Genomic DNA, 15,321 nt, shown 5'->3' with positions numbered 1-15,321 from the left:
GATCCTGCACTTGGGGCACTACAACCCCCTGTAACACTACAGGCTGGGGGAAGAGTGTCTGGAAAACTGCCTAGCAGAAAAGGAACCTGGATGTATTGCTCAATAGCCAGCTGAACATAAGCCAGCAGCGTGCTCACTTGGTCAAGAAGGCCAACAGCATCCTGGCTCACATCAGAAATAGCATGGCCAGCAGGACTAGGGAAGTGATTGAAACCCTGCACTCAGCTCTGGTGAGGCTGCACCTCAAACACTGTGTTCAGTTTTGGGTCTCTCACCCACTACAAGGACATAGAGGTACTGCAGCATGTCCAAAGAAGGGCAACAAAGCCAGTGAAGGGTCTAGAGAACAAGTCTTATAAGGAAACATTGAGGGAACTTACTTAGTCTAGAGAAAAGGAGGCTCAGAGAAGACCTTATTGTTTTCTACAACTACCTCAAAGAAGGCTTTAGCAGGATGGGGGGGTCAGTCTTTTCTCCCAGGCAACAAGCAATAGAACAAGAGGAAATGGCCTTAACTTGCACCAGGGCACGTTTAAATTGGATATTAGGAAAAAAAAAGTCCTCGTTGAAAGGATTGGGAGTCACTGGAACACACTTTCCAGGAAAGTAGTTGAGTCACCATCCCTGAAGGTCTTCAAAAGACGTGTAGATGTGATACACGGGGACATGGTTTAGAGGTAGACTTGGCAGTACTTGGTTAACAGTTGGACTTGATGATCTTAGAGGTCTTTTCCAGCCTACATGATTCTATGAGTCCAATGTCCTGTGATCCGTTTGGACTTCTATTGCATTTGCCTTGCCTAGTCATATTAACTTTTTAAAGAAAAAAGTATGTGGTCAGCAGAACAATTTCAAAATTTTTCAGAAATTGCCAACCATGGTAGTTTCTAGCTAGTAGCTAATAGCTTCTCTCTCTCTACACTCTTTCTCCCTACTTTTACCCAGTTTTATATGAACAGGTCTTGTTAGTCACAAAACTTTGAGGTAGCACAGCAAGCTACATGGCTTCAAATGCCTTTCAAATTTAATGACCTTCTTGTTCTTGTATTCCAGCCAACCTCATCTTTCCTTTGCTGTACTTACATGACAGGTAATCTTTTGAAACTTACAGCTTAGACACAGAGATGTGATTTCTGCAGGGAAAAACTTAACTGTAACAGATTACCAAAGATATGCCAAAGGTATGCAAAGTGAAACTGGCCCACACCCTTGAGGACATCAAGCTGTGCACCCCAAGGGCATCTGTAGTACAAAAAAGCTAGACAGACCAGCTTCCTACAGGACAGACATCCTAGTTGGAACTATGAATGACCTGCTAATAACAGAGATAGGTCCTACTAGCTCTCTGGGACCTAAGATGTAAGAGAATACCAAACTATATATAGAGGCTAACATCTTTTAAGTAGCCCTGTTCTCCCAACCTTAGAATACACTTGTTCTTCTGATAAGGTCTGTGTAGGCATCGGTGATCCTTTCTCTGTCAACTCCTCAATGCGTTTGTTCAGAGAGGCCAGTTTGGCTTTGGCCTGAAGTTTCAGCTTCATCAGTTTTGCATCTGCAGCCTCCCGCTCTTCCTGTAAAAGAAGGATTCAAAGGGATTATGCTTAAAACACATACATATCTTTGGTTACGTGCCATAAAACCACTGGACTGCTGGATGGCTGCAATACAGCCCATTCTGTCTCAGATACTCTGAACTGGAAAAAAAATCACAAGAGATATTAGTATTTTTTATACTAGTATAACAATATATATGAGGACTCCATGTGGGCACAGAGGAGCTCCACAACAAAATACATGGCATGCAATGTATCTACTCTAGAGGCAACTACACCTAAGGTAAGTGTAATCCTACATCTCTATGGTTAGCGCACATTCTTTGGAATTTAATCACTCTGAAATTGATGCATTTAGTAGTGCAGATATCTCTAAGGCTTGGAAGAAAACAGAGACTGACTTGCACAGAAAGCTGATGCAGCATTTCACTCTTGTTCCCAGGTCCCCACTAAAAGAAATGATACCTTGAGTACGGTTTCTTTTTGCTGGAGCAGAGCATCCTTTTCTCGGATCAAATCCTTCAGCTGGACAACTAGTTTTTCTGTTTGAGCTAGGCGCTCCAGTAACTCCCCAGGTGCCTCCTCCATGCTTTCTGCTCCTGACTCTGAAGTTTGTACCTGAAATGGTGAAATGAGCACTCTGGAGGAAAGAAGTCCAAAAAGACTGAAGTATAGCATCCAAATGGTATCTTCATTGCCACTCCTAAATGCTGCACTCTTTCATGCAGCCTACAGAACTACACACAATTAGGTGAAACCAGGAGAAAAGCTCGGGATAGCCTTGAAAAAAAATATACAAGAAAAAAAAAAAACAAAACATTTGCCAAAGACAACAGCAAATCTGAAACAGTTTGGGGGGGATGCTACTACCCACATGTTCTGCACTGTCTCAGGTATCAGAGAGCAACGTGCAGATCAACCCTTCCACTGTAACCCAATTATGCAGAGCTCCCTTTTAAGCTTTACAGAATATTTAGCACTCTCATAAGTCTTTCTTCACTCAGAATTTTTTTTTCTATATGAGGTGCTGAAACTAAGACTATGGTCTGCATCGCAAAAGTGCTGACTTAAGAGGTCAGAAATACAGGAAACAGAGTGGAATGCCAGTTCGGTCTAGCACTCAGCAGCGAAGAAACAGGAAACGGTTTTCACTGAAACCACATACTTTACACTCCCCAAGTAACTCTCAATAAGATGTGAAAATCTTTCCACTACAATGTACTTACAGTCACAGAGGATTCAGTAACTGCATCTGCACCATCACCTGACAGCTCCTGTAGAACAGTATTTGCTAAACCTGACAAACGGCTCAGCATCTTCAGCCTGAAACAAAACAAAGAGTCAGAATACAGTTGCAGTCAAAACTGCTAGGATAACGCAGGTATCCCTCCATGCTGATTTTCAGTGTTACAGAGGAGACCAGTCTTATAGAGAATACATCTCTTCTGCCAAGAGAGTGTCATGGCTTTGGATGGGATAGAGTTAATTTTCTTTGTAGAGGCTCCTATGAGGCTGTGTTTTGGATTTTTGATGAAAATAGCGGTGGTAACACACCAATGCTTTTCGTGGATGGAGAGTAGTGCTTACATAGAGTCAAGGACCTTGCTTCTTATGCTGTCCTACCAGCAACAAGGCTGAAGGCACACAAGAAGACTGGAGAGGATGCAGGTAGGACAACTGACCTGAAATGACCAAAGGAATATCCCATACTATATGACATCATGCTCAGCAATAAGAACTAGGGTAAAGAATCATAGAATGAATCATAGAATGGCCTGGGTTGAAAAGAACCTTAAAGATTATGTAGTTTCAACCCCCCTGCTCTGGGCAGGGTTGCCAGCCACTAGAGCAGGCTGCCAAGAGTTGCATCAAACCTGGCCTTGAATGCCTCCAGCGATGGGGCATCCACAACCTCCCTGGGCAACCCATTCCAGTGCCTCACCACCCTCTGAGTGAAAAACTTTCTCCTAATTTCCAACCTAAATCTCCCGTCTTAGTTTAAAACCATTCCCCCTTGTCCTATCGCTACCAACACATGTAAGCAGGTGTACCCCCTCCTGTTTATATGCTCCCTTCAAGTACTGGACTGCCGCAATGAGGTCTTCCCGGAGCCTTCTCTTCTTCAAGCTAAACAAGCCCAGTTTCCTCAACCTTTCTGCATAGGAGAGGTGCTCCAGCCCTCTGATCATCTTAGTGGCCCTCTTCTGGACCCATTCCAAGAGCTCCACATCCTTCTTGTGCTGGGGACCCCAGGCCTGCACGCAGTATTCCAGGTGGGGTCTCACAAGAGCAGAGTAGAGGGGGACAATCACCTCCCTCTCCCTGCTGGCCACCCCTTTTTTAATGCAGCCCAGGACATAGTTGGCCTTCCAGGCTGCAAGCGCGCACTGCCAGCTCATGTCCAGCTTCTCGTCCATCAGGACCCCCAAGTCCTTCTCCACAAGGTTGCTCTCAAGTTCCTCTTCTCCCAGTCTATATAAATACCTGGGATTGCCCCAGCTCAAGTGCAACACCTTGCACTTGGCCTTGCTGAACCTCATTGGGTTCTCATCGGCCCACTTCTTCAGCTTGTCCAAGAAGGTGGACAGCAGAGACGTTTGGAGCGATGGTGTTTGTTTTCCCTATGTGATGAGCTCTGCTTTCCTGGAAGTGGCTGAACACCTACCTGCTGATGGGAAGTAGCAAACTGATTCCTTGTTTTATTTTGCTTGTGCACAAAAGTTTTGCTTTACTTAGTAAGCTGTCTTTACCTCAACCATGAGTTATCACATTTTTACCTTTCCAATTTTCTCCCCCATACCACATGGGTAGAGTGAACAAGAGACTATGTGGTACTTACCTGCCAACTCGGGGTGAAACCACAACAGAGAGAAAAGCCAAAGCCAAGCCTCAGGAGTTGTGTTGGGTTTACATGGCAAGGTTTTGGTAGCTGGGGGGGGCTGGCCTCTATGAGAAGAGTCCAGACGCTTCCCCATGTTAGATAAGAGCCAGTTCCAAACAAACTGGTCCAGCTCCAAAAGGGACCCGCCATGGGCCAAAGTTAAGCCAATGAGTAACGCTAGTTATGCCTATGTGAGAGCATGTTTAAGGTTAAGAAATGCTGTACAACAGCAGCTGAGAGAGATGAGTGAGAAAACGTTGAGAGAAACACCAAGGTCAGTGAAGAATGAGGGGGAGTAGGTACTCCAGGCACTGGAACTGATCACCTGCAGCCCATAGAGACAACCATGGTAGAGCAGGCTGTCCCCCTGCAACCCATCTCCCTGCAGCCCATAGTGTATCACAGTAGAGCAAATATCCATGGAGGAGCCCACAGTGGAATAAGCAGGTATGGCCTGAAGGAAGTTGCACCCCGTGGACAGTCCATGCAGGCAGAGACTCTGGGCCAGAACTGCAGCCTCTATAGACAAGCCAATGCGGTAGTAGGCTGTCTGGCAGGAGATGCAGCCTGTGGAGCACCCATACTGGAGCATGTCCATTCCTGAAGGACTGCACCCCATGGTATAGACCCACATTGGAGCAGCTCTTGAAGAACTGCAGTCTGTGGGAAGCCCATGTAGAATCAGTTCAAGGAAGGACTACATCCTGTGGGAGGGACCCCACTCTGGAGCAGGGAAAAAGAATACGGATGAAAGAGTGGCAGAAATGAAGCATTATAAACTGACGATAACTTCCATTCCCCACTCCCCTGTGCTGCTTGGAGGGAGGAGGTATAAGAAGGTGGATGTGAAGGAGTATTTAAGTTTGCTTTTAGTTCTCACTGCTCTACTCCATTTTTAATTGGCAATAAATTATATTCGTCCCCCTTATGCTGAGTCTGTCTTGCCCATGACAGTAACTGGTGGGTGATCTCCCTGTCCTCACCTCAACCCACAAGCTTTCTTTCATCATATTTTCTCTGCCTGTCCTTCCGAGGAGGGGGAGTGAGGAAGCAGTGTTGTGGTGTCTGGCTGCTAGTCAGTGTTAAACTACCAAAGGAATACATAAGTGGTCACGTAACCAAGAAAAGCCAAACTCTTTAAACACATAAGCAGATGTATTGTTAAGATAAGATGGTATCTTTACCACTCTACACGCGTTATTGCAAAATACATTTTTATACAGGATTTCAATTTACCCTCATAGTTCATTCTTGACCTTCCTTAACAATGTCATTACATAACCACAGACAAAGAATCGTCAAGGTTGGAAGGGACCTCTGAAGATCATCTAGTCCAACCCCCCTGCTGAGCAGGATCACCTAGACCACGTTGCACAGGATGGCATCCAGACAGGTTTTGAATATCTCCAGAGAAGGAGACTCCACAACTTCTCTGGGCAATCTGTTCCAGTGCTCTGTCACCCTCACAGTAAAGAAATGCCCTCTCACGTTCAGCCAGAATTTCCTGTGCTTCCGTTTGTGCCCGTTGCCTCTCGTCCTCTCAATGGGCACAACTGAAAAGAGACCAGCTCCAGTTTACTGAATTATAGTTATTCAAAAGAAGAATAACTGACTCTTACACGAATAGACGCTTCTTTCCAGGCCAAGCATATATACAGGCAACAATACCTGCAAAACAAGCTTTCTAGTTATAAGTAGTGGGAATGCTGAACTGAGTCCTGATGCTTAAGTAGATGAAGGTATGTCCCATGAGAAAGAGGAGACCTTTGCATAACACATATATGACAGGACAGGACCTTGACATAGAGATACAGACTGGAGAGGGCATATATTCCCTGGCTGACACTTAGCATACCTTCTTTCCTTTCCTTGAAACTCAGAAGCCAAAATGGGGCTGAAGAATCACAAAATGGCAGCCGTAACACACAGCAACACAATTTGCCATCCTGGGATAAGTGGCAGAATATGATCTTCATTAATAACCTGAACAAGGGGATGCAATCCACCCTCAAAAAATTCTCCAAATTGTGAGGAGCAGTTGATAAGCCAGAGTACAGAGCTGACAATCAGAAGAATGTCAGCAGGCTAGAGAAATAGACTGATTGAAACCTCATGAAGTTCAGCAAACTCAAATAGAATCCTACACGCAGGGTAGAATAAACATATGCAGAAGCACAAAATAGGGGCCAACTGGCTGTAAAACTGTGCTGCAGAAGACAAACTTGGGATGCTTGCAGATAAGTTTAAGACAAATCAGCAGTGTTCCCTTGCAGTAGAGAAGACCAAGTACATACTGGTTTGTATTAATAAGACTGTACCAAGTAGGCTGAGGGAAGCAATTCATCCTTTCTATTCAGCACTTGTAAGACTACATTTAAAGCATAGTGTCCACTTTCAGGCTCCTTGGTACATAAAAAAGGTCAGGAAGGAAGTGGAGCAAACACAGCAGAAAGCTCCCATGATGATCAGGTTCTGGATTTCAAGACACAGAGAGGCTGAGAATGCTGGTTTGTTCAGCTTTGAGAACAGAGGGCAAGAAGGGACATATAATCATTGTCTTCCCTGTAATAGAAAAGGACCGAAGGAACAGCAAGAAGCTACATCAGGTGAAGTGCATATTGGGTATTAGGAAAAGGTTCTTTACTGATAGGGTGATCAGTCACTGGAACAGGCTCCCCAGAGAAGTGGTCACAGCACCAAGCCTGATGGAGTTCAAGAACTGTTGGAACAAGGCTCTCAGACATATGATTTAGTTTTTAGTTAGTCCTCTGTGGAGCCAAATGTTGGACTCAATGATCCTTGTGGGTCTCTTCCAACTCAGGATATTTTATGATTCTGTGATTCTATAATCACAGAACGGTGTTTTCTATCCATCAGGTAGTTGAAGACAGAGCCAGACAATTCTAAAAGGTTCACAGCAAAAGGATACGAGTCAGTGCACACAAGTTGCATGCAGTATATGGAATTTCAATCAGAGAAAAAAAAATAAACAGCAAAGGCGACAAAAGAAAACAAAACACACAAAACCACACTGGAATAGGCTTACAGCAACCTGATCTAACTTTAAAGTTGGCCAGACTAAAAACAGAGGGTTGAACCAAATGAACTCCCAAGATCCCTTACGACCTAAGTTATTCTAACATACTATGAAGACCAGGTCACATGGGACATTTGACATCTCTCTTAACAAAAAAACATGCTATCTGTCCCAACTGTAAGACATGCAAGTATCACATTAGATATAAACTCTAGTTCATATTAGAATAATTATCTCCACCATACAGAATCTTTCAGTTTGACAAGATGTATGTTTTACCTAGAGGTAGGCTTCTAAGGCTGGCTACAATGATCTACTTATTCTTGCCCCCATTTATCTTTGTAAGCTAATCTTTCACATTACATTGCCACTTAAAGCATGGAAATACTGACAGTTAAGAGGACACCGGTGCATTACTTTTTTGTAGCAGTCACCTTTTAACTACCTGATTTTACAGAAGTAGAAAATCATAGAATCATGGTAACAATGCACATTTCAATATCAGTAGCAGAAAATGCCATGTGAACACCAACCTCTCCCATGCACTGAGTAGCTGGTAGGTATGCTTATTCAGCAGTGAAGAGACTTCCAGACAGTACTATTCGTCATGCACAGGTCCTTCACACCATTCTTTTTTTTTTTTTTTTTAAATCTCTTGGATACTGACAGGTCACAGGAACCAAGATTCTTGGGGAGAGAAGAAAACAATTTAACAGTAAGGAAATAAGCACATTCTTCATCCTACACAGCACACTCTTGGATTATTACAATCACTCATTTGGAATAAGCGTAAGAAGTGAAAAGTCTTCCTTGTTCATAAAATATAATTTCTCCTGTTCTTGCAAACACACACTCTGATTTCTAATGCTTAATGGCATGAACTTAAATCTCTGCAGCCTACAGAATAAAATACTTACGAAGTTAGTGAAGCAAAAAAAAAAAAGAAAGAAAGAAAGAAAGAAAGAAAAAGCCAGGCCTCAAATAGTCTTTCCTGCAAAGAATTCTGGAGATGACACTGCTGCTGGAGAAGGACACCGTCATAAAGCTATGATTGCACATGTTCTGTATCAATATGATAGCCAGTGAAAAAAAGCACTAGCATTTTGCACACATCTTAGCTGGCCCTGCACGAATCTAAGTCATAGAACTCCACAGTAATATAGGCTTTATAATTTCTACCAGAGACATTTCTTCCTTCAGCATTAACTGGTCACCAAGTCAGTAATACAAAAGACTCATTTAAAGACCTGAAATCACTGGTTCATAAGAACAATAAGCTATTAAAGAATAAAAATAATAAAGGTGGCTTGTAAACCACCACCCCCACCGTCCTCCAATGAGGAACACGCCCTACTCTCTTGGCAGTGGTAAAAGCATATTTCTAAAATGTCAGCCAAATGCACAAATGCCTATTGGTGACAATCACCAATATTTGAAGAGGATGACTCTGATTTTCCTACTGACCATTAGGCTACATCTCAAAGTCACAAATACACAATATGTGGCTGAGAGGTAACATGAAATATCATACAACATGATTCAGGATTGATAGAACTTAAATGCTACACGAAAGAGGAATTATTAGAAGTGGTATTAGAAACATGGGGGAAAAAATATAGAATCTAGGCATCTGCAGGCATTCGTTGTAAGCAGAATGTGTTATAGGGCTCAACACGTATCTTTAGTCTACAGGAATTACAATTTCAAGCGTCTGCACATGGACTTTGAGGAGAAACTTAAGATTCCCTGGCCTATGTCCAGACTGACTGCAATAACCTGATACTGAACTACAGGTTCTTGCCAGTCTTGGCTCAAAACTGGGCTCCTCAAGATGCAAACAGAGGAGCTGGTACCTATTTGCATAGACATGGAGTTTAATAACATGAGCTCAAGTCTTAAAGATTCATGTCTTTCTAACTCACTTTTAAATTATTTTCTCAGGTGAGTTGAATATGGCAAGGGATGCAAAGAACAACAAGAAGGGATTCTGCAAATACATAAACAGCAAAAGGAAGTCTAGGTAAAACATGGGCCCACTGCAAAATGTGACAGATGTCCTGATGACAAAGTGCACGGAGTGCTGAGGTACTCAATGCCCTCTTCCCCTCGGCACATACAGGTAAGACCTTCAGGAATCCCAGTGCCCTGACAACAGACTGAAAGTCTGGAGCAATGCAGATTTACACTCCGAAGAGGACCAAGTTAGGGAGCACAAACTGGTCATACACAAGTCCACAAGGATGTACCCACAAGTGCAAAATGAGCTAGCCGATACCATTGCAGAGCGTACCCTCAGCAAATTTTCACAACACACAATGAGGAAGAGGTGCTGATACACCAGAGGGTCATGCTGCCACCCAAAGGGATCTGGAAAGGCTGAAGAAACACATTGACAGGAACCTCATGAAGTTCAACCAACAGAAATGCAAAGTCCTGCACCCGGGGAGGAACAACCGCAGGCACATGCTAGGGACCACCCAGCTAGAAAGCAGCTCTGCAAAGAAGGACCTAGGGGTCATGGTAGACAACAGGTTGACCATAAGCCAGCAACACAGCCTCATGACAAAGACGAACAGCATCCTGGGCTGCACCAGGAGCATCGCCAGGAGTGAGGTGTTATCCTTACTCCCCACTCAGCATTGGCAGAGCCGTAACTGGAGTACTGTGTCCAGTTCTGGTCTCCCCAGTACAAGAAAGCTGTGAACTTGATGGACCAAATTCAGCAACTAAGAGAAAGCTGAGCGGAGGAAGATCTTTTTCACAGAATGGTTGAGGTTGGAAAGGACCTCTGGGGGGTCATCTTGTCCAACTCCAACGCTAAAGCAGGGCCACTCAGAACCACTTGCTCCAGACTATGCCCAGTTGACTTTCCAAGGAGGTCAACTCCACAGTCTCTCTGCGAAACCTGTGCTACTGCTTTGTCACCCATGCAGTTAAAAAAAAAAAAAAGTGTTTCCTGATGTTCAGAGAGAATCTCCTGTGCTTCAGTTTGTGCCTGCTGCCTCTTGTTCTGTCACTGCTCACCACTGGAGAGCTTGGCATCATCTTCTTTGCTCCCTCCCTGAGGTTAAATCCAAGAACAAGCTTAACACCTTCAAATACCATCCCAAAGCCAAGAGTCAGCAGACAAGCTGGTAGCTGTCCTATACATTAGCCTCACAGACCTGTAGCAGAAATAGCCTGGTGCTTGCACTTCATATTTACTTAGAATCATGTAACGGTTGAGGTTGGAAAAGTCCCTTAACATTATCAAGCCCAAGCACCACCTAATACTACCAACTCCATATTAAACCATGTCCTTAAGTACCTCTAGGGATGGCAACTCCACCACTTCCCTGGGCAGCCTGTTCCAAAACCTAACTACCCTTTCCATGAAGAAATTCTTCCCAGTATCCAATCTAAACCTCCCTGGTGCAACTTGAGACTGTTTCCTCACATCCTATCACTTATTATCTGAGAAAAGAGATCGACACCCTCTTTGCTGCAACCTTTCAGGTAGTTGTACAGAGCGATGAGGTTTTCTCTCAGCTGCCTTTACTCTAGACTCAACAATAACCTTCTTACAGTGAGGGGCCCAAAACTGAACACAGTACTTGAAATGCAGTCTTGCCTGTCCTGTTTACAGAGGAACAATTCCTTCCCTCCCTAGTCCTGCTGGCAACACCATTTTTGATACAGGCCAGGATGGCATTGGCCTTATTGGCCACTTGGGCACACCAATGGCTCCTGTTCAGCCATCTGTTGACCAGCACCCCCAGGTTCCTTTTTTGCTGGGCAGCTTCCCAGCCACTCTTCTCTAAGCCTGTACTGCTGCACTGGTGTTGCTATGACCTAAGTGCAGCAGCTGGTACTCAGCCTTGTTGGGCCACATCCCATTATACGGCATTCATCTATCCAGATTCCCCTGCAGAGCCTTCCTTTTCTCAAGTAGACCAATATACCCACCCAACTTGGCATCATCTGCAAATTTGCTGAGGGTGTACTCAATCTCTTCATCAAGATCATTAATAAAAATGTTAAACAAAACTGACCTCAATATTGAGCACAAAAGAATACCACATATGATCGGCCACCAACTGGATTTAACTTCATTCACGAGGACCCTTTGGACCCAGACATTTTTTTTTTTCTAACCCAGAGAACAGTACATCCGTTCAAGCCATGAACGGCCAGTTTCTCCAGGAGAATGCTGTGGGAAACTGTATCAAATGATTTGCTAAAGCTGAGCTTATAGCAGTAAAGCATTACATAGTGCTGGCCAATTTCCTTATAAACAGAAGTAGACAAGCACAAAAGGACACAGGTTATTCTGTGCTCCACTGCCTCACCCAAATAAGTAAACAGTACAGCTGGCAGAGGCAAGCATATTGCTCTTCTGGTATCATACTGACTTGGATTTCCATTTTCGCATACAAGCAATATATTAGGCATAAATGTATCCATTTCTATCTCTACATATCAATTAATGATGAAAGCCTTGACAGTATCTATAACTGATTTATTCTATTGTAACTTTATTATACATAAATTAACTTTAATTCTTTGTGTTTTTTTTTCCCTCCTTTGGGAAGCAAACAGGCATTGAAAGCACTGTCGCTATACAGAAGCCCTGGGACAAACCTCTCACGGGGAGCAGAGAGTCCCTAAAAGCAACACGGAACGAAGGAGCACAACAGGCACCAACCACCGCCGCCTGCCCACAGCTCCAGATCTCAAGGAGCCGGCAGCAAGCCCTGCCAGCGGGTTCGCCCGCGCGTCCCAACGACAGTGCAGCTACGGGAGCGTCCGGCTGCCCCGCCAATCCCGCACTTACCGGCGAGGACAAGGTGATCGCTATGCCTCCGGCGGGGCTCACGGCGCAGAAACCTTCCCAGGAAGGGCTCCACTGCTGGTTAAACCTGGGCACCGAGCTCAGACCCCCAACAAAAGAAGCTCGGTCGTAGCGCGGGCACCGGCATGCCGAGACCAGGCCTGACCACAGAGCCCGGTGAAGGCGGAGACCGCCGCCGGCCCAGCCCGCCCGGCCGTTCCTCACCGCCCTGGACCCCAAGGAGCCGCGAACCCGCCCCGATTCCTCCCACACACCAGCGGAGCCGCTCCCGCCAGAGCTGGCAGCGGTGCCCAGCGCCGCACAGCGGCCCGTGTCCGGTCCAGGTCCAGGTCCGCCGCCGAGAGCCGCGCGGCAGCCCCACAGACCTCACACAACCGCAGGACGGCACCAGGAGGCGGAAGGTACCGACCTACCAGCAACCGGCACGCAGCGACAACCGAGCCGCCACGGCACCGAGCCCGCCCCAGCCACCTCAGCACCGGAACGCTCCGCCGCGGCTTCCGCCTCCCGTCCGGCCCCGCCTACCCGCCGGAGAACAGCCAATCGGCTGCGGGGCGCAGGAGATCGCTCAGCCAATCGCGGCGAAGGACCCGCCTCGGCGCCGCGGTTGCGCTGACACACGGCACAAACCCACCAACCCCGAGGGGGCCTTGCGGGCCCGCCCGATAACGAGGAAGCCGCCCGTTAGCCGAGGCTTCTGAGGCATGCCGAGGGCTGCGGGGGGACGGCGGGCGGGACCGTGCATCTCGTCCGCGCGGGAGGGCGGGGCCACCCCGACGCTTGGACGCCCCGCCCCCGGCTGGCCCCGCTCCGAGGGCCCCGCCCCCGCACGGCCGCGCCGCGCCCCTCAGGCCGCGCTCTGAGCGCTGAGGGGCTGCGCAGCGCGGCGTTGGCTGCCGGCTGTGTTAACGCGGACGCTCGAACGCGCTGGTGTTTCTGCTGCCGATGTGACCACGATGTAACAAGGCATTGCTATGGCTAGGAACAGAGCGTCGGCTCTGTATTGAGCTCATAAGGCTACAGGACTGAGGCTGGTCTGAACTGTCTGAACCTTTGCGGTCTGTCTCTGGCTTCGTTTCACTTTGTTTAGATGAGAGAGCAATTTCTCTAATTATCAGGTGCCTATGGCTAATTTATTTACTTTTGTTTGTGTGGTATAATCATAGTTTCATATAGGTAGTAATAACAAGCAATTATTCTAGAACGATATTTAAAACTCTAACATTAGATGCAGAGTAGAGAAATGCAGGTCTGGTACACCGGCTGAGGTCTTGAAAAGTAGAGACAGTATTTGGTGTAGAGAATAGGTGCAGGATAACAAGAGGCATGGCACAGGCTCCAGTGCTGGAGACCCCTTGTCTATAAACAAGTAACTAATGATTAGTTTAATAATGTAGAGCTGGACAAAACAGGTTTTGGTATGTGTGCGGGGCACCATATCAAGTAAATTCAGATGTAATGGAGCTGCAGATCAGTGAAGAAAGATGCAGGCATAAATGTAGGTTACAAAACATAGATAAGTAAGCCTAAGGGGAAGGAAAAAGAGGAAAGGGAAAAAAAGGAGAAGGAAACCATCCACAAGGACATCACTTTCCTCCCAGTGAAGGGCTCAAGATGCTGACAACTGGCTATGACACCTCCCCACTGCCAACGCTACAGTGAACCTCAGACTTTAGGACCCAGAGCAGTGGTCTGGTGAATGTAAAACCAGAAATTGTGTCGAAACCATGTGTGTGTTTTGCAATATTGATTGTATCATTGCTATTAGTACAACTTTTACCTGAGTATAAGTACTCAATCAACATTATTTTTCTTTGTTTTTCTGTGATTAGATCTAGACTTACGATGATTCTTGAATTAGACTATTAAAATTTCCATTACACTAATAATAAATTCTTGGCTTTACATACGTACGTAAATTGTTCTTCCTCTTTGCCCATAAACAAGATTTTGAATGTGACACTGCAGTCTAAGTCTAAGAATGTTTAGTAATGTTTTCTAACAGAGACAGAAGCTATCTCCTTTATGTACTTATGTCTGTCTTACATGAATTACCATTGATATTTTTCAGGGCTCGGTTCCAATAGTATCACACTACATTCACTAACACCAACATTTTTGAATGGTCACAATGATTTTTTTTTTTTACATTATATAATGCTTCAGTATAAGTAACTGAAACATTTGTTATACATAGTTTTGTTGCATTGATTTAATATGCTCCTGAGAAAGTAAATTTATGTACTGCTTACATTGTTATATGATGCTAGACGTAAAAGATAAGTACATGCATTGTTTAGTACTGTTAATTGTTTCATCATCTAAAATTACTTCTGTTTTATTATAAAGTGTTTCTGTTTGAGGGGTTGTTTGTTTGTTCATAAATTACACTATAAAAATAAACTATTACTGTGTTTTAACAGAAACCAGTTTTTGAGGAAAAAACTTGGAATTACAACCATTCCTAAGTAAAGCAGGTAATTGTCTCTGATTCTTCTGTGCTGTTGTTAGGAGCTGCCAGATCTCCTGGCCTGATAGAAGTGAGGCTGCTACAGCTCCATGCTCCTAGGCCCAACCAGTTGCAAGGCTAAGACTGCGTTCCTAATAGGCACACTCACACAAACACATGTATATAATATGTGTACGTTACACCCAGCAAGCAACACAGACAGAAGCACCCAGCACTCACAGAAACACAATTAGCACCAATGGCTGCAGACTGTCCACGACTCTGGCTGATCAGGCTGATGATCCCTTAGAGGGAGATAAAAACATATACGCAATGCAGATCCTTCCATTAGTGGGGCTGAGATACTTGGTCTATGCTGTAACTAACCCTGCAGGCCCAGTCTCCCCAGCACCTGTGCATGCCAGACCCTGAGGCCCACAGTCCCACTACAGTTGTTAGTGTTCATGAAAACACATAATCCACAAAGTGATTATATAAAGGTGCTTTATTAGGCGCCGGAAGTTAGGAGCATGCCTGCCCAAATCTAACTTCGTCCGATTTGTTCAC

At 45.3% G+C, this 15,321-nt stretch overlaps 1 protein-coding gene across 8 annotated transcripts in view; it reads right to left on the bottom strand.

Moving 5' to 3' along the window:
* Window positions 1–14,653, bottom strand: part of GOLGB1 (golgin B1) — a 72,480-nt gene extending 57,827 nt beyond the window's left edge. For 2 of the 8 annotated variants that reach the window (XM_083843737.1, XM_083843742.1), the window contains exons 1-5: window positions 12,288–14,653; window positions 8,008–8,161; window positions 2,783–2,879; window positions 2,022–2,174; window positions 1,422–1,574 (exon numbers count right to left, since the gene is read on the bottom strand). In XM_083843737.1, the coding sequence (XP_083699863.1) occupies window positions 1,422–1,574; window positions 2,022–2,174; window positions 2,783–2,872 (396 nt within the window). In that variant the 5' untranslated portion in view covers window positions 2,873–2,879; window positions 8,008–8,161; window positions 12,288–14,653. Of the gene's footprint in view, window positions 1–1,421; window positions 1,575–2,021; window positions 2,175–2,782; window positions 2,880–8,007; window positions 8,162–12,287 lie in introns of those variants that run through there. The other 6 variants (XM_083843743.1, XM_083843744.1, XM_083843738.1 and 3 more) reach the window with 5 other exon arrangements.
* Between the last annotated feature and the right edge of the window lie 668 nt (window positions 14,654–15,321).

This window comes from Anser anser (genome assembly GCF_964211835.1).
Source record: "Anser anser genome assembly, chromosome: 1".
NCBI classification, from domain to species: domain Eukaryota; kingdom Metazoa; phylum Chordata; class Aves; order Anseriformes; family Anatidae; genus Anser; species Anser anser.
The sequence above is the reverse complement of the archived record's forward strand: the minus strand, read 5'-3'. Positions and strand labels throughout refer to the sequence as shown.